The sequence below is a fragment of the Schistocerca piceifrons genome, unplaced genomic scaffold (assembly GCF_021461385.2).
Source record: "Schistocerca piceifrons isolate TAMUIC-IGC-003096 unplaced genomic scaffold, iqSchPice1.1 HiC_scaffold_552, whole genome shotgun sequence".
Classification (NCBI taxonomy): Eukaryota; Metazoa; Arthropoda; class Insecta; order Orthoptera; family Acrididae; genus Schistocerca; species Schistocerca piceifrons.
Window position 1 is genome coordinate 123,797 of NW_025728791.1, and position 26,072 is coordinate 149,868.

Genomic DNA, 26,072 nt, shown 5'->3' on the forward strand with positions numbered 1-26,072 from the left:
ACGAAACGTTCAGCATGCTGGCAATTTCCTGCAGTGTTATGGACCGACCTCTCTATTGATCACATCCACATGGTTAACATTTGCAACGGTACTGGACACTGCAGGCTTATCTTCGAGATATTCGTCAGTGAGATCCATGCATCTGGCGTCAAATTGCTTACAACACTTTACAATACCTGGATGAGAGATTGCACACTCACCATACAGAGCAGTGATTTCATGACAAATGTCCATGCAATTGAACCGTTAAGCCCACTGAAACCTTATCACTGCTCACACCTTCAATTTGGAGTGAACATCCAGTTAACACACCATTGAGCCAAGACCACTCCGCACACACAACACGATGGGATACAACCCACACCATCCTATCTGACATGTCAGCATTACTGTTGCATGCTACACATTGGCCATTGTCACAAAATACAGCGTGCTCTTGAGGCAAGCTAGTGTAACTTACTTTTGATTTGCACTCGTACTATGTTACAAACTGAATGACAGAGAAATAATAAACAGGAGACATTATTTTCTGACTGGTTCTCATATATAATTGTCAATGGTCTCCTTTTAAATGGATACAAACTGTGCAACATGTTTAAACAGGAGACAATATTTTATGACTTGTTCTCTTACTCAATTCTCAAGGGTCTCAGTTTGAATGGGCACACACTGTGGAACATTCTCTCACTCAATGCAAATTCCTGAAGTGTGTTTCTGGAAGAAATCCAAAACATTCACCTACAGCTCTCATAACATCTACGTTAGAGTGAAAACATATTGCAAATACAAATTTCTTTATGTGGAGGTCAGAAGGTGTTAAATCTTATGACTAGTATTATTGTTTCAACTCTTACTTTTTTCTGCTTTTCCTTTTGCTCAAAATTTAACAAATGTGGCCCTAATCTGCTCAAAGCTTTCCTGTAGTCAATAGTTCATATAAAATTATGAGGGACCAAGCAAGTTTACAAAAGTGAGTTATTTAAACAATAGGTATTAATGTTTCGACAGCTGCATGTAGCAAGGCTCCACCATCAGAGTTCTTACTTAAAGTTGCTATAGTAAGTATATGTCATTGTGTTACTGTCCACTGATTCCTTTATTTGAAACATATCACAGACACCTTCATTACTAAGAAACTGGTATTCCCAAACAACTAGGAACCATGCAAATTAAGCTGCAGGCTTGAATGCAACACAAAAATTCTAACAGCCACCATATTATTTCTTTATTATTTGGTAGAGCTTGACAGGATGTGCTAACTTATACTTTCTAGCCATTGTTAGTGCTTATAAATGATATATATATTTATATGCCACAAAAAAGATCATCTTGCCAACTGTTTTAGTTGACCTTCAAGACTGTTACTGCAAAAGGTCCTTAGTTACTGGTGTTACCAAATTTTCTCATTGAAATCTTTTTCCAAAACATCATAGAAAAAAATGCTCTCAGAAACAGTGGCACATTTGAGCAGAAAAAAATTTACTTGGAACATTACACTATAGTTTTCAGAAAGGAAGGTCAACTATGAATATTGATGGAATGAGAAAACATTTTAAGACTGACAGGATGAGAAAAAGGTGAAACTCCATTGGTTCAATTACTTGAATGATCTTCCATGTAACACACACAAACCACAGTAGGCATTTTTTGCAGGAGGACACAAAAAACTGTAATGTATACTGTTAAAGAGACAGCAACAGAAGAAGTTGTTAATCGAGTTTTCCAAAGGACTATTATTTATTTTTTAATGGAATATATTTAGTTTTGTAAAGCAAATATACTGATCAGCCAGGACATTATTACCACCAGCCTACTATCAATATAAACCCTTACAGGTGACAGCAGCGTCACCTGGTGTGAAATGACTGCTAGTCAGATAAACACACATTGCATGTAATACGAGTGAGTGTGCTGACTGTGTGTAGAATCGGGAAGGCGCATGATCTATCTGAGTTTGACTGAGGGCAGATTGTGATGGCCTGGAAGGTTGGCACAAGCATTTCAGAAACTGCATGACTTGTCATGTGTTTGGAGTAGTACTGTGGTGAGTGTCTCCAACACATGGTGAAACCACGGTGAAACCACATCCAAACGTTGCGAGGTTGGGCGGCCAATCCTCATTACAGATGTCGGACATCGTAGGCTTGACAGACTAGTAAAAACAGCCAGCCAATGAATTGTGGCAGATCTAACGTCAGACTTTAATGCTGGACAGAGTACGGGGGTGTCTGAACACAAACTGCACCAAAAACTCCTAACAATGGACCTCCGCAGCTGACAACCCATGCATGTCAACATTAACATCATGACATAGGCAACTTGGATTGAAATGGGCATGTGACCGTTGGCACTGGACAATGGAGCAGTGGCAGAGTATTGCATGGGCTGACAAATCCTGATACCTTCTTCGTCAAACCAATGGGAGGGCATGAATCCATTGTCTTCCAAGGAAACAGCTTCTTGACACCTGCACTGTGGGATGGAGACAAGCTGGCAGTGCCTCCATTATGCTTTGGAGAACATCCACATGATCATCCAGAGGTTCAGTGGAGCTTGTGTAAGGCACCATGATGGCCAAGGAGTATCATAAACTGGTTGCAGATCACGCACATCTCTTCATGACGATCATGTTCCTCGATGGCAGGGGCATTTTTCAACAAGATAATGTGCCACGTCCTAAAGCGCGCACACACACACACACACACACACACACACACACACACACACACACACACCAGACTGAGGGGAGCAATAGGCTACAATGGATGTACTTAGCCACCAGAAACAACGATATGTTTATTAAGTGTAATGAATAACATACAACAATACAGTTTCTTGAAATGTGAGTCTACAATAATTGGTTTAGCTGAAAGTCATCACTGATGCTGCACTGGAATATTCTTGACTAGAAGTTCATCACTGAAGTTTGAAGTCCATTGAGACAATGAGATAGTGGACAGTTGAATATGAGGTCCAGCAAGACGTGAGCTTAAGGATGACAGAGACGACGTGCAGCAAAGCTCAAGCTCTATGATAGCAGAGATGAGATCCAGCAAAGTGTGAGTTTAAAGCTGGCAAGGTGAGGTCCAGTGAGGCAGCAGGTTGAGGACAGCTGAAGCTAAGTTCAACAAAGTGAGGACTTGAGTATGAACTGCAATTGAAAGTTAATGAAAAAGTGAGAGAGAACAGATGCTTTACGATCTCAAATTTATGTGACAAGTTTCCTCAACTGTCAAGAAGTGTGCTTTATGTAACTGTTTCCTAACCAGGTGGCAAATTTCTATGAGGATGGCACTCAAAAGCTGGTTGTATGATATGATAACTGCCTTAATATTAGTGGGAATTATGTAAAAAAGTAGACCGCAGTGCAGGCTTTCATGTAAAAATAAAATTGCTAAAAAATATCTACTTGCTTAATTTTTATTCCAAAACAGTCCTTGCTTAAAAAACATGTCTCATCGGTTCTTCTCAAACACGTCCTTAAGGTGGATGAGCTCCCTTGGCAGACTTTCTTTGTCCAATGCTTCATGGCTCTATGGACCAGTGTATGTAGCACACAGTCACTCTGTAACGGATGGTAGCAGCTAGAGGTGTGGAGATACAAATCGGTGTATGTGACTTTCCTATACACACTGTGTCCCATCGTGCAGCCCACTTTGAGTTTCACTTTGACATCCAAAAAGGGGAGTTCACATTCTCTTCCCTCTCCATAGTGAATTTGATGCTGGGGTGCAGAGAGTTCAGATGTTGAAAGAAACTCCTGAAAACTTTTCTCCTCTGTGGCCACACCAAAAATGTGTCACTAACATACTTGAAAAAGTATGTGGACTTCAGTGTAACTATTACCAGAGCTTTCTCTTCAAAATCCTCCATGAATACGTTTGCCACAATTGTTGATAGAGGACACGCCAAGGTGATGCCATCCATTTGTTCATAATAGTTACTGATGATCAGAAAGTATGTAGATATGAGGACAAATTCAATGGCTTTAGTCATTGTGGGGCTGAATTTCTCCCTCATCAGCTCAAGAGAATTAGCAAGTGGTACTCTGATGAAGAGGCAGACTGCAACAAAGCTCACCATAAAGTCCTGTTCATGGAGGCATAGTTCCTGTAGACACTGAATGAAATGCATAAAATTCTTTAATACAACCATCAGATGCTTGCTAAGATGGTACATAGGTGCATCTATGTTGCTTATTTCTTTAAATATTATTTATTGTGCAGAAGTGGTACAAAGCTGTATCACTTTTCAACATAATCTCCACCACACTCAAAGCAAGTCCTCCAGCACTTACAAAGTGCTCAAATTCCTTTAGAAAAAACTTCTTTTGGTAGTCCGCACAACCACTCATGTACCGCATGGCGTACCTCTTCATCAGAACGGAACTGCTTTCCTCCCATTGCATCTTTGAGTGGTCAAAACGTATGGAAATCACTTGGGGCAAGGTCTGGTAGGTATGGTGGATGAGGAAGACACTCAAAATGCAGGTCTGTGATTGTTGCAACTGTTGTAAAGGCAGTGTCATGTTGCAAAAGGACACCTGCTGACAGCAATCTACATTGCTTTGATTTGATTGTAGGCGGCAGGTGATTTTTTAGATCTGTGTATGATGCACTGGTGACAGTGGTCCCTCTAGGCATGTAATGCTCCAAAATGACACCTTTTTCGTCCCACAAGAGAGTCAGCATAACCTTCCCTGCTGATGGTTCTGTTCAAAACTTCTTTGGTTTTGGTGATGAGGAATCACGCCATTCCTTGCTCGCTCTCTTCGTTTCCGGTTGGTGGAACTGAACCCAGGTTTCGCCCCAGTAACGATTCTTGCAGGGAAGCCATCACTTTCTTGTTCAAAGTGTTGAAGGAGTTCTTCACAAGCATCAACACGCCATTCTCTCATTTCAGGAGTCAGCTGCCGTGGCACCAATCTTGCAGACACTTTGTGAAACTGGAGCACATCATGCACAATGTGGTGTGTTGACCCATGACTAATCTGTAAACATGCTGCAATGTCATTCAATGTCACTCGGTGGTTTTCCTTCACTATGGCTTCAACTGCTGCAATGTTCTGTGGAGTCACAACTTGTTGTGCCTGGCCTGGATGAGGAGCATCTTCCACTGAAGTCACACCGTTTGCGAACTTCCTACTCCATTCGTAGACTTGCTGCTGTGACAAACATGCATCACCGTACTGAACCTTCATTCGTCGATGACTTTCAATAGGTTTCACACCTTCACTACGCAAAAACCGAATAACAGAATGTTGTTCTTCCCTGGTGCAAGTCACAAGTGGGTCGGACATCTTTATACTAATACTGCGACGGTATGTATGCATCTGCACTACGCTGCCACCTACAGACCATTCTGCACGGTGTTTGTAGCACGCTTGCCACCTTACAAGATAACCGCATGAAATTTCGATTTGTTGTTACAAATTTAAGGTTTTCATTTGACTCACCCTCGTATTTGAGGTAAAGTAAGCAATAATAATTGTAAAATAAAGAAGATTGTACACACACACATTGATCTTGCCAAAAGTCGAGAAGCAATTCCTCTTGGTGTTGTAGCTCTCGGGGGCGCTCTGGGATGCACACAGGGTATCTGGAACTAATACAATGGCATTTCCTTTGTCTGAGGGAGAAAGACTATTTCAGGAACATTCCATAATTTTCCAATGGCAGCTTTCTCTTTCAGCTTTTGTGATACTTGTCTTTGTTGGAAAGGCTCTGGTAAGCAAACAGCATATTTCCAGTCTTATCTCTTTCACATCATTGCTGAGGAGGGTGGAAATTACTTGTTCTATACCACTGACGAAATTTGCAACATGTACAGAAGTCAGTGACGGTGTGAAATTGAGTCTCCTTTCCAGACAAAATTTCACTGTGTCATTGATCTCTTTTCCCATGAGACTGGTAATGGTTACTGTTCTCTTCTTGCAGCTGTTGTTCCTTTGTGGCCACATTTTCGAACTTTGAGAATCAACAGCTTCTTTCACTGTGTCAAGATCGGTCTGTGTGAGCATAAGAGATGTTGTCACCCAAATCCCAAGAATCAGGCACGAGTAAATAAACAATCTGTAAGTGGAGTATGAGTGCTTTTGTTGCTCCTCATCAGGCAGAGAAGTCACTCTTGACCGACATTGTGATTTCGGTTGGCTCACCACTGGGTCTCAGGCTCTACTGAGAGTGAAACCACTGTCTCTGTTGATCAGGTCATTTGCTGCTTATATTTCAATAGTCTTCTTTGGGACTCAGTCCTAAAACAATGAGGTCTGTCTCAACATTTCCATTTCTTCAGATTTCATTGAGTCCCCTGTCGAGATGTAATGTTCTGCACCACAGATTTTGTTTGTTGCTTAAGTTCAGTGTGTCTCCTGTGTTCCTTTCCCCTTTCTTCGACTGTTTGCACAGCCTGCCCAACGTATACCTTACCACATTTGCATGGAGTATGGTAGACACCTGGTTTACGGAGCCCAAAGTCATCTTTTACTGTACCAAACATTACATACATTTTTGAAGACAGACAGAAAATGCACTTACTGTTACTTTGAGACAGAATTCTACTGATTTTGTTTGATACTTCTTCAACTTAATGGCAAACACACTAATGGCTGACCCTCCTCATTGTGTTCTAGTTGCTGCGCCTGTACCTTCTGCCTGAAAGTATACTGGATTTATATGTAACAGTTTTTTAAATTACCACTACCAGTCACAAACTTTGTCAACTATTGTATTACTTATTTATTTAGCGACATGTTTCGAGGGAATGCCTCATCTTCAGGCTAAATGGCACTACAAAAACAACTTTACAATAGGGTGATACCGATGTTACATAGTCTTTTTATAAATGCTGTGGTCATCCTGTGGAAGAAGAGAAAAGTTAGTAAGAGGCGATTTCACTTTGGAAGCTGATCTGATGTTTGCACTAAAATGTTTTGTAACGGTCACTCACTTTGTCCTTCTGGCGTGGCAGTCCCGTTGTGATGCGCTGAAGTGTTTCCATTTCCGTGACTCTCTTGACTTTCTTGGTCACTGTACACAAATTTTCACTAACATAGCAGTACCTGGAAACACGATCATAAATCTGTAGTGCACTGGACAAGATGGCAGTCAAAATACAGCTGGTTTTGATTTGACTATCAATTTGTCGATCTTAGTGGTGTCAGATGTTTACATGACTTCTGCATGTCTTGTTATCGTATTTCAGATGTAGGTTGATGAAATACATTACAAACTGAGCACCTGTTACAATATTATTGAACACACCATGATACAAACTATTTATTTTACATATTTCTAAGCTATTGCTGGGGCTAGAGTCAAACGACTGTCATGTTATGTATCTTTTATTCTAAGAGTACTGTAGTGAAGTTGGAAAATAAATGTGAATTTTTAAAGTCTGTAATTTCTCGTTATTCTGTGTATGTTGGTTTTCTGTATACAGTCATTAATAAATCTTCCACACATCCCAACTCAGATAAACAAGCTGCATTCAGATCCTTCTTAAACAGAGCACAGAAATTCCCACTTAATGCTGCCAATTATGAGACAGAAATGAACACTATCAAATACATTGCACATAATAATGGCTATCACGAATATGAAATACACACACTATCACAACACACAACTAAAAATAACAACAAACAATGTAACACAGCTTCCTCACACAACATCCAAAAACCCAAGCACAAAACGTTACCATATTTAGGTGTCATGTCACACTAAATAGTCAAGCTGTTCTAAAAAAAAAAAAAAAAAAAACAGCATTAGCTTAGAAATATGAAAAATAAATAGTTTATATCATGGTGTGTTCAATAATATTATAACAAGTGCTCAATTTGTAATGTATTTCGTCAATCTACATCTGTAATATGATAACAAGACGTGCAAAACACATCTAAACATCTGACACCACTAAGATCGCCAAATCGATAGTCAAATCAAAACCAGCCGTATTTCGACCGCCGTCTTGTCCAGTGCACTACAGATTTGCGATCGTGTTTCCAGGTACTGTTATGTTAGTGAAAATTTGTGAACAGAGACCAAGAAAGCCAAGAGAGTTACGGAAATGGAAACACCTCAGTGCATCACAACGAGACTGCCACGCCAGAAGGACAAAGTGAGTGACCGTTACAAAACATTTTAGTGCAAACATCAGACCAGCTACCAAAGTGACATCGCCTCTTACTAAGTTTTCTCTTCTTCCACAGGATGACCTTATTGTAAAGTTGTTTTTGTAATGCCATTTAGCCTGAAGATGAGGCATTCCCTCAAAACATATCATTAAATAAATAAGTAATACAACAGTTGACAAAGTTTGTGACTGGTAGCAGTAATTGAAAAAAACCTTTACATATTTATTGAGACAGTCACGGTCGAAGAATAGTCACAATGGCTTCAAATTCATATTGGATTTGTCTCTCACTGTATCCATTCCTCGTGAATACATCCTTAAAGTGGTTGAGTTCCCTTGGTAGGCATTCTTAATCCAATATTGCATGGGCCCTGTGGACCAATGTAAGTAGTACACCATCACACGGTGAAGGATAATGGCAGCTGGGGATATAGAGGTACAAATCTGGAATTGGATTTTCTATTCACTCTGTGTCCTATAGTACCACCCCCTTTGCACTTTATTAGGGTGTCCAAAAATGGGAATTTGCCATTCTCTTCGACCTCCATAGTGAATCTGATGCTGTGTTGCAGAGAGTTTAGGTATTGGATAAATCCTGAAATCTTTCGCTCCCGCGTGACTGCACCCCACATGTCATCAACACATCTGAAAAAGTATGTGGGCTCAACTGTAGCTGTTTCCAGAGCTTTCTCTTCGAAATCCTCCATACAAAAGTTTGCTACAACTGGTGACAAAGGACACCTCATGATGATGCCATCTGTTTCACAACAGGCACACTAAAGACAAAAAATGTAGATTTGAGAACCAATTCAAAGAGATTAGAAAGATGACTTGGACCACTTAAACCGGATGTCTACCATAATCCATGCAAACACATTAAGGCTTATGTCGGGCAGACGATGCGAACGGTCAAAGAAAAATGCAAGGAGCATGGGAGAGACACCAGACTTAAGCGGAAGAGACACCAAACTTAAGCAAACCATAAAGTTTGCAGTTGTAGAATATTACATGGTTCTGAAGTGGAAATATTGAGATAGACTTGATCATTTTGGGACTGTGTCATAAAGGAGTATAAATAAATCCAAGACAGTGACTTCACTCCCAGTAGAGCATGGGACCCAGCACTCAGCCAACTGAAGTCACAACTTTGGCTGAGAGCAATTTCCATGCCTGATGGGGGTGGCATAAGCTTTGATAGACCAGAATTCACAGCAAGCATTTGGTGATCGTGTGCCCCACCCTCTACCTGATACAAGAAGTGACCAGGCAGTGGCGGAAGGAAAGGGTATGAAGTGCTAAGAGTATAAAGAAGGCTGTAGAGAAAACATTAATTCTACAGGTATCACCTGATGATGATGTTATGTAAACAACTGCACTCCACTTGGCACTAAAATGAAATACAAACAGCTGATTCACCAAGAAAGCTTAAGATTACACATGACCATATAGCCTCAAAACCTGACAGTGGACACCAAAAAAGAATTTGATCATTTATCCAATAACATAACATGTCTGGCATGTAACAAAGCAAATGTTAAAACTGAACTGAACTCAGGGAGGTGTATTCTGTCTTTGCAGCTAAATGAAAAGCAGTTTGGTTTTTGCCATTCACATTTCACTTCTTTTATTTGTGAAGAATCTTCAGTGGTCTGTAATACATGTTTGTGTTATACAGTAGTTGTAAATATGTTCATTTTCTCTAGTTACTCCCTTATTTTTCAGGTTAGAAACAACTTTTGCAACACAGTTACATGAGGTTAAATTACCATCTGGTGTTACACAATTTCTGACGTTATCAATCCATGTGCATCCTTCAGAAGACTGATTTTTGGCATTTTTCCAACCACATTTGTTTCAACACTTCACTTCCACTTTGCACTGTGTACTGCATGTTTGTGTTACCAACCATTGTCATGTTCTTATCTTTCATCCTTCGTTTGTGTAGTGCGTCTATGTGTAGTTTGGTATTTGTTATGTGTGAATGTGTTTTTTGTGTACCAGTGTGTTTTACTTTGTGTAGGTGGATATTTACTTATTTATTTTTGCAAATATAGACTACACTTCCATGAACTTTGAAGCAACTGAGGAACGTCGGAAAATGGATAACGTGATAGTGAACAACAATTGCTTCCTTGTGAAATCTTGCTTCCATTATAATAGACATTTTTTATTAAAAAGGATGTAAGCTATAGGCCAAATAAATAAATACAAATAACAGAAGAAGAAAATAATAAATCTGTATGTGTGTGAAATCACTATTAAATAGTTAGATTAAGTTATTGTCTATCAATGCTACTAGAATTAAATTACAGAATAATTCTTTTTCATACTTACAGAATAAAAGTCGACGGGAAAATAGCACGAAAAAACATCAAACATTTCTTCAGTCAAGTGACCCAAAGAAAATGTCTTCAAAAAATTAGGCATCATTCCAAACAGGAACATAAGATTACGAGGATCCTTTTCACCATCAATATTTGAAATAACCTGGTAAATGAAGTCTGGTCCCAGTTGCTTAAGATCTAGAAAGAGTAACAAATACATATTTCAAAGGCTGGATTAAAACGGATACACACACGCAAGCGCAGCCCCCCCCCCCCCCCCCCCCACACACACACACAGTATTATAATATAGCTGCTACTCACAAAACATGTGATTTATCTCATGTATTGCTAAATGAAAAAATATTGTTTTGTTGTGCCTGCTTTAAACTTGTCAAAGACATTTTATAAATTCCAGTGGCTTGCAAGTTTTTTTTTCTCTACTAACTGTAATAGTCAAAATTTATATTTCATGTATCTGCCTGACAATACTACCACAGAACCCTTAATGTCCAACCAGTTTTATATCAATTTCCAAGACATCTTGAAAAGACTGATTTTTCTTAGCTGTGGGCAAGACAATGCATTTCATATTTGTTTCCAATTATAATAAAGCATGTACAGCTTGTCCAATATAGGGCCAGTCAAATTCTGAACTACTGACATCCAGATTGTCTGATGACATATTGATAAACTGGTAGATGTTAACTGAAGGTGCTGAAATACAACATATCAATGTTTTAACTTAGAACAGCAAAATATTAATCAACAACTTAATTCCCCTAAACAACTTATTATATTAATCAGCAAATATTAGTCTTCTCATTTCCTTTTTTGTGTCAGGTTATTACAAGGGGTGTTCAAAAAGAAACAAGCCAGAGGCATAATTACAGAAACCAGTACCTGTATGTTAGAAGTATTGACCCTGGCTGTTGAGACACTTGTCCCAATGTGACACAAAGCGGTGAATGGCTCTCTCTTGAAATTCCTGGGGCTGCGATGTTAAGCAGTTCCACACGTACAGATGGGCGTCGACGTCCACATGAATGCAGGAAAGGTTATGCTGACGTTCTTCTTTGACCAAGATGGCCCCCTTCTGATTCACTACCTGCAGCACGGGACAACAGTGAATAGCCAGCGTTACTCGCAAACCTTGATCATCCTTCGCCAAGCGATCAAATTGAAATGACCAGGCAATCTCACCCTTGGGGTCATTCTACTACAAGACAATGCAAAGCCTCATACAGCCAACACAGTCACGGCACTCCTGCAGAAACTGAAATGGGAGGTTCTTGGCCACCCTTCATATAGTCCAGACCTCTCTCCCTGTGATTACACCATTTTTCGTTCCCTTAAAATGGCTCTCAGGGGCAAACAATTCACCTCGGACGACGACGACCAGCTGTACATGCAGAACTGGTTAACATTGCAGCCCCGGGAATTTTATGAGACAGCCATTCACCACCTTGTGTCAAAGTGGATAAGTGTCTCAACAGCCAGGGTCAATACTTCTAACATACAGGTACTGGTTTCCGTAATTATGCCTCCGGCTTGTTTCTTTTTTGAATACCCCTTATATATCACGTCATGCTTACATCTCACCACAGGTTACACAGAGGTACGTGTTGTCCAAGGTTTCACAGATGAGCACCAAAATGGTCCACTTTATGAAGCAGTTGGACGGAGCTACTGACAAACTGATTGAAAGTACCACCTCCCAAAATATAAGATGGACCATTGTAACTAAAAGCAATCCTTAAAAGGTGGGCAGAAAATTAAATGCACTGAAGGATTTGAAATGACATGATAATTCAGGCTGAAATAATATATGCATTGATGCGGATACAGTTGGAAATATTAAGAGGACCGCAACAGTGTAACTGGGTTCCACAACACAGAATAGGTTTGGGCTCAAAGTCAATGTGATAAATTCAATAATGGCTTATGAAGTTGTTCCTGAATATTAAGAATCTGTAGGAATCTACAGTGATGATAAAAAACTTAAATAGGCAGACTGATTTATACATCATGCCAGTAATGCAAAAAGGATACTAATTTGATATTAAAGTCAGCTGCATAAGAATAGCAGATGCCCAGGAGGGCATATCTTTACCAACTGCCCACATGAAGCGTTATCCACGTGAAAGATTACAATTGTTTTCAAAATGTTTGGAAATCGTGTAACTGGGCTGGAACTTAGGTATCAGCCCAGTATCTACCAAGTCAGATGTGGAAACCTGCTAAAACCACATCCAGACTGGCCAGCATCTCATTGTTAATCCACTGGGCGGATTCAATCCAGGTCCTCTGCACATGCCCGAATCCTGGAACTGGCACGATAAACACATGCGGCTATCCGAGCAAATTCGTATAGTGGGTAGTATTGTCATCTACAAATAAATTTTTAATGTACAATTTAATATTTTGGATTTATGTCAGTTCTCTTCAGTTTCACCACCAGAATCATTCATAAGAGACTGGATATAAGATTTGGTACTGTTAACTGAATTTACATATCACCAGAACTTCCTAAAATTTACAGATACAAATTTTGCCAGGACATTACTAGTACACTTCATGCTTATCAACTTTTATGGACACATTATTTGCCATTATGTATTACCTGTCAATTTCCATCAGTCTCTTATGTAGTGAGAGTAAAGCAACCTCTTTTATCACAACTTTTTCCAAATGGTATCATTAACCCTAAGATGTATTTGTGCCATGTTTCATTACTTTTGTTGATGTGTATTTACTTCGATTATGGTTGATGATGACTTAGCATTGTAAATAAAGTCCTTTTTTTTCTCTCTCACATCAGTCAACAGGGCATACTCTGTGAGAATATGGGTTATTCTGAGATGACTACCACAGCTAAACTGAGGGAAGTCTCTTGATACAAAAGAAAGCTGTAGGTTACGTCTGGAGTGTCCGACACGCAATTGGCACAGTATGATGATATCTTTCCAAGAGGTCTGGAGAGAAGTATATCACATCTTGGTGTTTCCCTTGATTTCTCTCAGTTTGTCAAGGGGTGCTGTAATCTGTCACTCCATATCCTATGTTTTCAAAATTTGACATTGCAGTTACAATCAATGATCTGTTTCGGACACTCTGAGTACATGTTTGTCTCCTGTAGTTCCTGCTTTAGCTGTTTTGTCAGCAGGTTCATTACCTGAAATTTTCCCATGGCTCAGTGTCCAGATGAATATTACTGTCATTATGGAGCTGTGGAGGTTAAGTGATACATCTTGGATGTTAGTAATCAAAAAGTTTCTGGGGTAACTCTGAGATACCCCTTGTAAGCAGCTCACGCAGTCATTACAAATCAGGAAGTTCTTTGTGGCAAGAGTTTCACAGACCCCTGATATGGCAATCACCTACACAGTGTATACACTGCATGCACTAGGAGAGAATACTTGCCAGGCAACAAAAGTCAAGTCTTCCCTTCTCATCCTTCCAATAAGTCTCCCCTGACCTGGGGTTTTGGGTGACTTTTCTGCAACTCTCCCCACTTTCTAAACCTCACCAGTCCCTTTCCTTCATTCTTCTTCCTTTTCCTTCAATTCTTCTCACAAAATAAGGAGCCACTGGCTCTAAAAGATTCTGCATTTTCATGTGTGTACTCCTGCCACCGCTTGATCGTCAAAAAGTTTATATGATTTTGGAATATTTGCCACTGTGTCATACTGAAAAAGTATGTTACAAACATGATGAAGAGGATAGCAGTGTGTGATATCTCCCAAAAACCACATTTACTTCACCATAACAATCTAAAACTTTCAAATCACAGCTAATCTAAGACTCTCAAACTATAGTTTTCTCAGTAAAAAAACGAAAAATCGTCAATTCTTCTCTAGTCCCTGCAAATAATTTTGTTGTCGTTCCATGCCATATTCACATTCCAAAAGTGATTCCAAATCAAAAATAAATTTTCTTTTTGCTACAACTTCATTTCTGACTAGTCATCCCATTTTGTTCCAAGATTTCTGTGATACTAGGAGGTTCAAATTCTAAGTTCTCAGGTTTTCTTTTCTACTGTAATGTCAGAATTGTACGGCTGTAGCAGACAACGCCAGAGTCGACGCGCTGTGATCTTATCACACGGAATGCTGATGAGAAATGCAATCTGAGACGCGCGCCGAGGCGTGTACACAGCCACTGGCTACGAAGAGCAGTCTGAGACCAGCCAGTTGCGAACATGTATCACTCTCGACACAGTGATGACGGTTACCAGACGCGCGTAATGCATTTTCACACCATCTTTATTAATAAATGGTAACACTAAGTTTTCCGTGTTCCACATTCTGCACTACCTGGAACTACCAGCCACGCATCCCATCCTAACAGCAAATGGACGCAATAACATTTTACTCGGCTGTTCAAAAGACCCCGTTAGAAAAGTAGTACCAGGTGTGGGATTATTTTCAGAAAACCTACAGTCCTGAAAAGTGCAGCAAAGTGTGAACTTAACATCGGACCATCTTCACAACACAGCAAGCAGCAGCAGCCAAGGACATCGTCCGACAACATGGGGACATCCAGCGCTGGAATTCAGGTTAGTCTACTCAGATTGGCTTAAAACAAAAGGCAGTGATGGATTTTAAATTTTTCTGTATTGAGTGACTGGTATAGACTGGATTCAAAATGGTAGACGCAAACGCGAGTAACACGGTCGATCTCCAAACCGTTATAGAAGAACTACGAAGAGAGACTGAACAATTAAAAGCAGATAAATGCGAGCGTAGCCTCCCATTTGATTTGTCACATGACGGCACTTCTGTTCCAATAAAGAATTTTTAACTGTTGCCATCTGTACCAGTGTTCAGTGGAAAACCTGAGGAAGATGTGAAAGTATTTTTGCGGAAACTCAAAGGCGCTGCTCTGTTGGGTTCGTGGACTGATTCAGATAAGCAAGCAGTTGCTAAATTGAGAATCCAAGGAGCCGCACAAAAATTCATTAGCGCGGAGCCGATTTGCGTGAAAACAGAAGTATACAATGATTTTAAAACCGTAGTGGTTCAGAGGTTCAAACGCAAAAATGCAATCAGATTCTACCGTGAGCAACTTCATAGTTTGCACATGCGGCGTGACAAATCTATCATGCGGCGTGACAAATCTATCAAGCAATTCACTGATAGAATCCGAAACATAAATGCTCAGACTTACAAGCTTGTAGAGGACGAAAATGAGAACCGGATACAGCTTTTCAAAGCCGATCAGAAAGCACTTGACACATTCATCCATGGGTTGTTTGGGGAAGAAGTACACAAAGCAGACAGATTCACACGCTGTAAGACATTTCAAGAAGAAGTACGCGTGGCTGTTGGTTTTGTTGAAGCATTGAGATGCCCAAATGACATGCGAAAAGAAGAATGTCGCGTGTTCAACTCAAATGTGGAATATTACCGATGCAATAGGCCTGGTCACAAGCGCAAGGACTGTAAGGAGAACAGGAACTGTCACAACTGTGGGATACAGGGTCACTTAGCAAGGAACTGTCGCAACAAAAAGAAACCAAATGTGAGCACCAGACAACTCAGCAGATCTTTAAATGAGTGCAGGGACGTACGTGCCACCACAGCGTCCGCCCCTTGCCCGAGGCAGTGATTCCTGTTAGTGCAGCTGAAAATCAATTCGATAATGACTTCATGATAGGTGCTGTTTATCATGGAAAAAATATTAAATTATTGATCAACACGGGAGCACAGACCTCATTGATGTGGTGTTCTATAGACGAAAGGGACAAGTTGATACTGCCAATGTTTAATGTGTGGGGGCTGAACGGTGGGAAACTATGTAACTATGGAGAAGTTGACGTAGAATTGAGCCTAGGCCAGGACAAATACACAGCAATGCTGCAAGTGGTTTCTAATAATGAAACGCGCTACGATGGTGTACTTGGATTTGATTTCTTATCCGCTAATGGGGCAGAGATATTTGTCGCAGAAGGAAGCGTCAGACTAGGTCGTAATAATTACAACCTGGAAAATCATTCTTCATGTCGCACTCAAAGGAGCCGAAATTCTGAGGTCGAGAGATCGATCACCCCGACCGATGCACCAGTTGGAACCCTCCAAGTCGAAGTGCAAATTACTCAGCCACCGCAAGGAACAGGAACGACATTCCATGTTGAAGTAAAGTTGCCACTGATCAGAAATGGAGCTCTGTTGTTGACCGAAAGGTCGGAAAATTGTGAATTATTGGCCACAATGCATCGTTATGTTGCCCGAAGTATAGAGGTAGCTACAATGGTGAAGCCGAACATGGCGAGAGTCCTAATTGCAGTAACGAATATGAGCAATACAGATGTCGTTTTGCCAAGAGGAACGAAGGTTGCTGAAGTGTCGAGCATAAATAAAGATGATGTAATACCGATTCCAAACGAAGCAGCAGATGTAGCAGTCACGAAAACAGATTCTTGTAGTGATATTGAAACATTGAAACAAGGAGCTGAAAATGAAATCGAATTAAAGAACAAAATTTGGAAGAAGACTGAACATTTGTCAGCTGATGATCAGAAGATTTTAGCACCTGTTTTGTTAGAGTATTCAGATCTTTTCAGAGAACGTTCAAATTTGCCTGTTACTCACTTGTTCAGCATAGCATACACACTGGAAATGCAGCACCAATCACGCAGAAGCCTTACCGAATTCCATTCAGTCAGAGAGAATTGGTCGATGATATGGTCAAGGAACAACTAGAGGCCGGAATTATTAAACCAAGAGATCCTGCTGAACCACCATGGTCATCACCAGTGGTCCTAGTAAAGAAGAAATCTGTTTTGGACGAACCACAGTCCCGATTTTGCGTTGATTACCAAGCTTTAAATGCCGTCACCACACCAAACATTTACCCGTTACCAAACTTGGTAGAAACCCTGGACTATCTGGGCAGATGTCGCATATTCTCAGTCTGTAATCTAACTAGCGGATATCACCAATTAACAGTGCATCCAGATAATCAAGCAAAAACTTCATTTGTAACTGCAACAGGAGCGTACAAATACCTCAGTATGCCCCTGGACTATGTAACGCCCCAGCTACCTTCCAAAGCCTAATGGATTCTGTTTTATGTGGGCTCACCCCAACACAAGCTCTTGTATATCTTGACGATGTGATAATTTTTTGTGAAAACATGAGGCAACACACTGAGAGACTTCCAGCAGTATTTGAGCGTATCAGAAGTGCGAACTTGTCCTTATCAATAGATAAATGTCACTTCGCACAAAGTGAAGTGAAGCACCTTGGACATGTTATAACCAGTGAAGGTGTCCACCCTGATCCAAAATTAGTTGAAGCTGTCAAAACTTTTCCTGAACCACAAACATTCAAAGAACTACAATCATTTTTGGGTTTATCGAATTTCTATCATCGCTTCATAGCCCATTATGCAGATATCGCAAGGCCAATGGCACAATTACTTAAAAAAGGAGCCACATTCAATTGGTCAACAGAATGCAAAAATGCAATGGAAAAACTGAAAACTGCTCTAACCACGGCTCCAGCTTTGGCCTATCCGGATTTCAGTAAGCCCTTCATCCTCTCCACAGATGATTCAAATTTTGCAGTTGGTGCTATTTTGTCCCAAAAATTTGATGGTCAAGAACATCCAGTATCATTTGCTTCCCGGCAATTAAATAAGGCGGAATGTAACTACACTACCACTGAAAAGGAACTTTGTGCTCTGGTCTTTGGTATCAAACAAAACAGATGTTTCTTAACAGGGAGAGAATTCACTGTAATCACAGACCATGCCGCACTTAAATAGCTGTTGAGCTTAAAGGATCCCAGTTCGAGACTAACAAGATGGGCATTAGAACTGAGCGCTTACCAATTCACAGTTATCCATCGTCCTGGGAAACAACATGTGAATGCTGATGCGATGAGTCGTAAGGTTCGTGTTTGTGACACCATAAGCCGTGAGGAGGAATTAAAAGCAGCCCAAGAAGGCGATCCACAATGCGAAATATGGAAAAATGATCAACGTTCCGTAGAAATAGATTGATTGCTGTACAAAGTTACTAACAAAGGGAATTGCCTAGTTATTCTAAGAGGCATGAGAGAGCAAATCCTAACCGAACAACATGATTTCTTACTATCAGGACACTGCGGTAAAAAGGCAATGAATATCAAAGTAGCTGAAAAGTATTGGTGGCCAAGTCGTAAGGCTGACATATTTGAGTTTGTTTCACAATGTGATTCCTGCAACAAACGGAATAATTCAGGAATAAAATACTAGCTCTAGAGCAGCAGTCTAACACAAATTCAATTAACCTTTCTAATGAAATATGTAAAAGACCGTTACTAACCACACACTGTTTATTGAACAAATTGTGAAAGAGTTCATTACACATTTTAACACAATTCGTGGTGAAATGAATGCAACCATCCGTGAATTATATGCATTTCTTCAAGCTGTGAGTGCTCATTTAGATTTAAACACCCTATTGTTAAGAATTACTGACAGTTTATCAAACGCTAAATTTGATGCTCTCAATTTAAGAATAGCCTTAGAAATTAGTTCAATGATTGCTTGAATAGTGTTTTATTGCATCCAGACCAATTTTTACAAATGTTGCTGTTGATTGAACGTAAGCTATTAATGATTGAAGATCAATTAACTGTAATTGTTTCTATACCGATTGCCAGATCCAAACATAATTTTGAAATGTATAAAATTCATACTTACCCTGTGAAATGGAACCAAGTAGGTATTCATGCAATGTATCAGGTAAAGGATTATTTATTAATCAGTAAAGATAAAAGATATTTTGTATCCCTGAATGAACATGATGTTCATAAGTGTAAACGTAGTCATAAGCTAATCTGCCCAGAGACGGCAGTATTCTTAGATACTAGAGTGTACAGTTGTGAGAAAGATTTGTTTATGAACAATCCGCCTCACAGTGATTGCCCTAGAATTTTAATGCATCTTAATCAACCATTCCTTAAAAGATATTCAGAAGGTATAATATATTCATTTAACTCAAATCTCTAAATCACATTTACCTGTAAAACGTTTGACACACCTGAACTACCTTTCACATTCAAATTAACTGGTAGTCGATTAATTCTGAATGTTACGCACTGTGATTTATCATGTGATCTGTTTGAAATGCCTTCTGTATTACCAACCACCTTTCATGCAGATGCAAAATTCCCTTAAACAAGGATGTTACCTGTTTATTACAATGAATCATACTTACTGACCTACGCAAATCATTCCCTGTCCAGCTTACCCGAGGATGACAATTTAATTGCGCATATCCATGAAAGTGTAATAAATACTAATAATGAGTTAAATTTCTGAGAAGTAGCAACTAAAATTAAGTCTATTGAATCTTCCAATAATGCTAATCCATATTTGATTGTCAGTGTTGTGTTCTTTGTGCTTTTATTGATGTCTCTTGTATGTACAGCCTATGTAATGTATGAAATTGTTGTCCTGAAAGCCCACTCGTCAGTGCCCATCATCACTGTGTCTGCAAACAGAATAAATGTTGAAGTGCCCCCCCATGCCGCCATTGGCGAGAAAAACGCATGACGCCCAGGAGGTCGTCTCGAGCAACCTTCGGTAGCTCATTTTCATGAGGGAGGGTGATTGTAACGGCAGAATTGTACGGCTGTAGCGGACAGTGTCAGAGTCGCCGCGCTGTGTGCTTATCACGTGGAATGCTGACGGGAAATGCAATCTGAGTTGTGCGCCGTGTCTTGTACACAGCCACCGGCTACGAAGAGCAGTCTGAGACCGGCCAGTTGTGGACATGTATCGCTCTCAGCACAGTGATGCATTGTCGCACCATCTTTATTAATAAATGGTAAAACTAAGTTTTCCGTGTTCCACATTCTGCAATACCCGGAACTACCGCCCACGCATCCCATCCTAACAGCAAATGGACGCAATAACATTTTACTCGGCTGTCCAAAAGACCCCATTAGACTACAAAATAGTCACACAAAACCTTTGAAACTTCTATCACATCTCAAATAAGATACTTGTAGCCATGCACACATTTCACAACACTGACATCGTGATTCCATGACTGTTGTAAATGTTTCTTTAAGAACCAGTTTCAACCACTGGAAAGTCACTGATGCAATAGTAGCGTAACTGGTGAATGTGTGGCCATGGAGTCTTTCATCATTGGAAAAAGCCATAGTCACTAGAAGGTGAGTAACAGGCATGAGAAATCACTTCAAAGTTATTTTCACAAAGTAACTGCTGTGTTACATTTCCATGATGAACTGGTACATTGTACAGGTGAAAGAGAACACATACAGCCTTTGCCTGCCATTTTTCTCATAATGCTTCTCCAAAACATCTTGGTAGCTCACATCTTTGCCCATGGTGGCCTTTGAAAAACAATGAGTAACGATGATGCCATCACTGTCCAAAAGCATGGCAACCATCAGTTTTTCACCACTGCCCTATACCAGAATTGTTTTGGGATTGGTGAACCTCATTGCTTCCATCAAGCTGATACTTTTCAGGACCGAAAAGGTATCTATCCACTGTCACAAATGGTGAAACTCCGTTATGGGTACACTCCTGAATGAGGTACGGACAGACATAATTTGTCTCCAAGAGAGATATATGTGCAGTAGCAAACTTTCAGGCCTTCCCAAACATCTCATAACAATTACTGTGACCCAAGAAGCCACGGCAGCATGTATATAAAAAAATTAGATTTTTCACAGATTTCCCAGTTACAAATACTCTTTTTTCCTGGGTGAAAATACACCTTTCCCCAGGTGAAAAAACATGTTCTCCTGGGTGAAAATACATTTCTTCCCCCGGAGCTGTAAAACTTGGCACTCCTTTGAATGGTAAAGGTTTTATACAATGACATAAAACTTCTTGGCACTTTAGGAAGCAAAACCCAACAAAAAACAATGCGTTTTGGAAAGACTTTTGCTATGCGACAACATGTACACTGTATATTTTCACATTATGAAAGTACAAATATGAATTCCACAAAATATAGCACAGTAGCTTCCAAAGCACTGAAATTGAAATTGGGTTGCAAAATGCACTTTTGTTAGACAATCATAACTCATGTCACATGATCTCGCCAGCCAATGACAGACAATATTCAGAGCATAGGACACGTGACATAGTACGCCAATAGCAACATCAATGTTAAGTAGCACGAACATACAAATAGAAAAAGCTAATGGTTTAAATTAATATACAAACAGTTTAGCTACAAGAAAAGCTAAGCTTTCACCTATAATATTGGTCATCAAATACCCCCTCCCCCGACAACTACATGGTTAGGCAGGATACTATGAGCACAGCTTAAATTGCAGAACGTGAATATTTCTGAGGCTGCACACTGAATATTTCATGGGTTACCTCACTGAACACATGTCCTGTTAAACACTTCGAATTTTCCATTAAAAAAAAAAAAAAAGAAGCTAATTACATGTAAAATTACTCAAGAACTCACTTTGAACTATTGTTTGAAGGACAATTACACCTTTTTTGGGATCTTTAGTGCATAATTTGTAATCTATCCAAGAATAAAATATGCAAAGGTATCATTGAAGTCAGGTCTTTTTATAGCATTTGTTACCCTTTAAGATATTTCAAACACAAATGTGCCAGTAAAATTTTAACTAATGGCATAAATGCTGGTCTTTCGAGTCCGAAATATTTCTAAGTGGTTGGTCCTCAAAGTGTCAAGATTTGAATTAGACTCAAACTCTCCACGATTTAAGAAATTCATTGCACATTCTCACAGGTAACATAAATCATCTTGCAGAAAAGGAAAACTTCTTTGAAAGTAATGCTTCTCCAACCACCATTTGCAATATTTTCCCATGCACTATTAAAAATGTGACATCATGTTCATCGAAAGCAATTTGCTGTTATGAAGTACAGCGTGGTCTTTGCCCTAAAGCCTTTGACACATTTTGCTGCTGGCAGACACTTGTGTGTGCACTGTGTCCTGTTGTCATAAGTAACACATTTTCTTTGCAACTAAAGTTTTATTTTGGTGTTATTCTCTTGTTTATAATTTATTGTTTCAATATTATTTTGTTGTAGTGGGCTACAGTACATTTCATTGCCAGAGTATCAGTTCTCACCGGTTAAAATTACAAACCTTTAAAAGAAAACTAAAATAATTAAAAATTCTCTGAATTCTAAAAAATCCCAAGTTTTTCCCAGATGAAAAAATTTCTGTATTTTTCCCAAATGCCCCTGGGTATATACACTCTGTATGGCTGCAATTGTAATAGCAAATATGAATTACACATCACAAAAAAAAACAAGTCTATTCTGAGCACGTAGCCACAGCGGTAATTATACATGGGTGAGAATCTTGGATTTTCACATCCATGTACATACGGTATTCTTGTGACATAGAGCCTTTTGCAGATCAAATAAGACACACAGCACCATTTTCCCTGGACAAAAGACTATTCATACTTTATGACATCATTGCGTGATCGATGCTATGGCATTCAGATAGAACAGTCAATAGGGGACAAATCGTGGTTGACACAATAAATGAATGCAGCCTGCCGGCCGGTGTGGCCCTGCGGTTCTAGGCGCTTCAGATAGACAAGGTAAAGATGCTGGCAGTGCTGTTAACTCTTAGTCACACAGACTGGAATATTAAAAGGGTTGGAGATGTTCAGCAGAGTATCTGATGAACAAAGTTCTCTCTGACAATGAAATAACAAATGACCAGGAACATCATACAAGCTTACGTAGACAAATGGATGATACCTACACAAATGATCCCATTACTGTCCCTGTTATCCAAGAGGAGGCACCATTAGCAATTAAACAATTAAAGAACAAGAAGGCTCCCAGTCCGTATGGCACACACTTAGAAACCATTCAAAATTACAGAGTCTGAAAAAGGTTGTGCAATAGGGCTACGAGAAACTGGATATTCCTTCTGTGATACTGCAGAAAGATTTGGCAGGAATGTAGCCACTGAACATAACTGCTGAGTGCGGTGCTCACAAGAATGTAAAGTCGAAAGAAGACCAGGGTCCGGATGACCATGTGGCACTACCAAGGTGGCTGGTGCATTGTACAGCATCTGTAGCAGCAATCTGAGTAGCGGTTGACACCACAGTGACGCAACAAACTGCTACAGATCAGTTACTTGAAGGACAGCTCTAAGCCAGACCATCTGCAGAGTGCATTCCATTGACCTCCCATCTGCAACATCAGTGGTGTCAAGCGAGAGCTCTTTGGAGGACAGGATGGAGATCTGTGGTGTGTTCTGATGAAAGTTGGTTCTGCCTCAGTGCCAGTGATGACCGTGTGTTGGTTAGAAGGATGCCAATTGAGGGCCTGCAACCAACCTGTCTGTATGCTAAACACTGGACCAACACCTAGAGTTATGGTCTGGGGTGTGATTTTGTATGACATCTGGTGATCCAATCTGTTGTGTGTGTTGAATCATATTATATTTTCGTTCTTTTCTTTTCATACGTTAAGCTATATGTAAACTGAATGGGATATACACAATGCCAAATGTTTAAAGTTGTTTTGTGGCAAGAATAATGTTTTGATACATCTGCATCAAAAAAGAAGAAATCCACTCTTCAATTTATTAATTCCTGTATCTTCACCCGGTTGTTTCTATAAGTGGTAGCTTGTCTTGTACGAACTGGTGATTCTAACAGTGTCTCATTGACATTATAGTCATATGAAACAGTTCTCACAACAATGCAGTGTTGGGATGTATGGTGGCAGCTGGATGCATACAGATATCCATATGCATAAATTTCCTGTATGTACTTTCTGTGCCCCAATGTAAAGGAATGGAAGACAGCCATCTGTCTCTTCTTCTGTGGTGAATTTTTTGCTCTCACGGCCAGCGTTCAGATGTGCAACACATTTAACCATATATACTCTGCTATGTAGTCACACAATGCAGGATTCTTCTTATCTACAGAAATGCTTCGGCTGAAGGCACGCAGTCCCAGTGGCTACTTCCTCAAAATGCTCGATGCGAATAATGTTCTTGCTGAGTCAGATATACTTCAACAATTTCATGAAATCGTACAAGCTATTCATGTGGTGGTCACTGTGTTTTGACAAAGGGACAGGGTGTTCTGCCAGATATTTGGAGAGTGTATATTTTGCCAAGTTGACAGTTAACATCACACTTCTATGTATTTTTAGACTGCCACATAAGTGGGGGGAAACTGATCTGTTACACTGTTAGTTGCTTTGTATACCCTGTTTGAAACAAGGATGATCAAGAAAGCCTGCACACCAAACTGTAACACCTGTGGCAGGTCTTGCAGAGGAATTGCTACACTGGTACACTAATTAAGAAGGCAATATGAACAATGTGTAATGTTGAAACAACACAGGAACACAGGAAGAGAGCAAGGCACCTGGCGTTACTGACATATGTGTGACCACCAAAAGCCAAGATCACAAGGATTCTGAACAAATGCAATGTTAAATCAATCATCCGACCACCACAGAAAATTAGAAACCTCACCACATGCCTGCTGTCTACAGCATTCAATGTGAGTGCAAGGTGCAGTCCACTGGGCAGACAGAACACTGCGTCCTGCAGAAACGTAAATCAGCAGTCTGATCACAGCATGGATGAAAGCCATATAACCAGTTTTAAATGGACCAGAGTGCTGAGCAGAGTCATTAGACTTTAGGGTAGCATAATAAAGGAAATCAACATAATTAGGATCAATGATGACCTCTTTAAATAGAAATGGAAACTATCAACTCAGATCTGTGGAGACGAGGGGAGGGGGGGGGGGGGGGGTTGTTGTTACTGGCCACAATAAGCAACATGTGCTCTCAGACAAAAGACAAAGCAGCAGCAGGGGCAGTGACAGTGAGAGTGAGTAAGTGGACCAACATCAGGCACTACCTTCATAAAGAAAACACAAACACCCTTTCAACATTGCCAAAAGGTGCTGCGTGTAAAAAACATCAAAATATCAAGCTCTTTCGCCAAACTCACAGGACTGGGAACAAAATAATTTAATATTAGTTTAACTCGCTGGGAAGAACAAGGATCATACTAGAGTCTTATTTGCTTCATTTTAAATTGATATTGTTACTTGATTATTTTCAAACTTTCAACTTACCATTTGGGTATACCTTCACTAACTGGCTGATGATATTATATATAGTGAATCGATCAGCTTGCAACTGAGTTTGACAACTAACATGCTGATTCATTTCAATCAGAAGGTAATCTGGCAGCTTGGCAGGCATATTGTGCATCTGTAACTAGAATGCAAAAGCAATTACCATGGAATAATACACACAGGTAGTGATATGGCCCAGGCAAATGATCAGTGGGCAGAACATTTATAAATGGGCATTTGCCTGGGAATTTGCTCAAAGCATTTTTAAATGCCTAAAACTGAACATTAATAAAAAAGTACTTTTTAAAGCTTTTACTGCTAGAATGCATAATTTATCAATTAAAATAAGGGATGAGATGTTACTTTCAATACTGAAAGTCATTGCTTTTATTAATAAGAATGAAAGGAAAGAAGAAAGTAGCAACGTTTCTTTTTCCTAGCATTTCAATTTGTTGTACCAAGGAAGGGTGCATGTTGCTGACAGCTGCCTAACATCTATAATGTCCTTTTTCTTTTTAC

At 39.8% G+C, this 26,072-nt stretch overlaps 1 protein-coding gene across 1 annotated transcript in view; it reads right to left on the minus strand.

Moving 5' to 3' along the window:
- LOC124757568 (MMS19 nucleotide excision repair protein homolog) overlaps nucleotides 1-25,689 on the minus strand; it is a 148,677-nt gene extending 122,988 nt beyond the window's left edge. Inside the window, exons 1-2 of the mRNA XM_047249069.1 lie at nucleotides 25,551-25,689; nucleotides 10,468-10,655 (exon numbers count right to left, since the gene is read on the minus strand). Of these exons, the coding sequence (XP_047105025.1) occupies nucleotides 10,468-10,655; nucleotides 25,551-25,689 (327 nt within the window). The remainder of the gene's footprint in view (nucleotides 1-10,467; nucleotides 10,656-25,550) is intronic.
- Nucleotides 25,690-26,072: the final 383 nt, after the last annotated feature.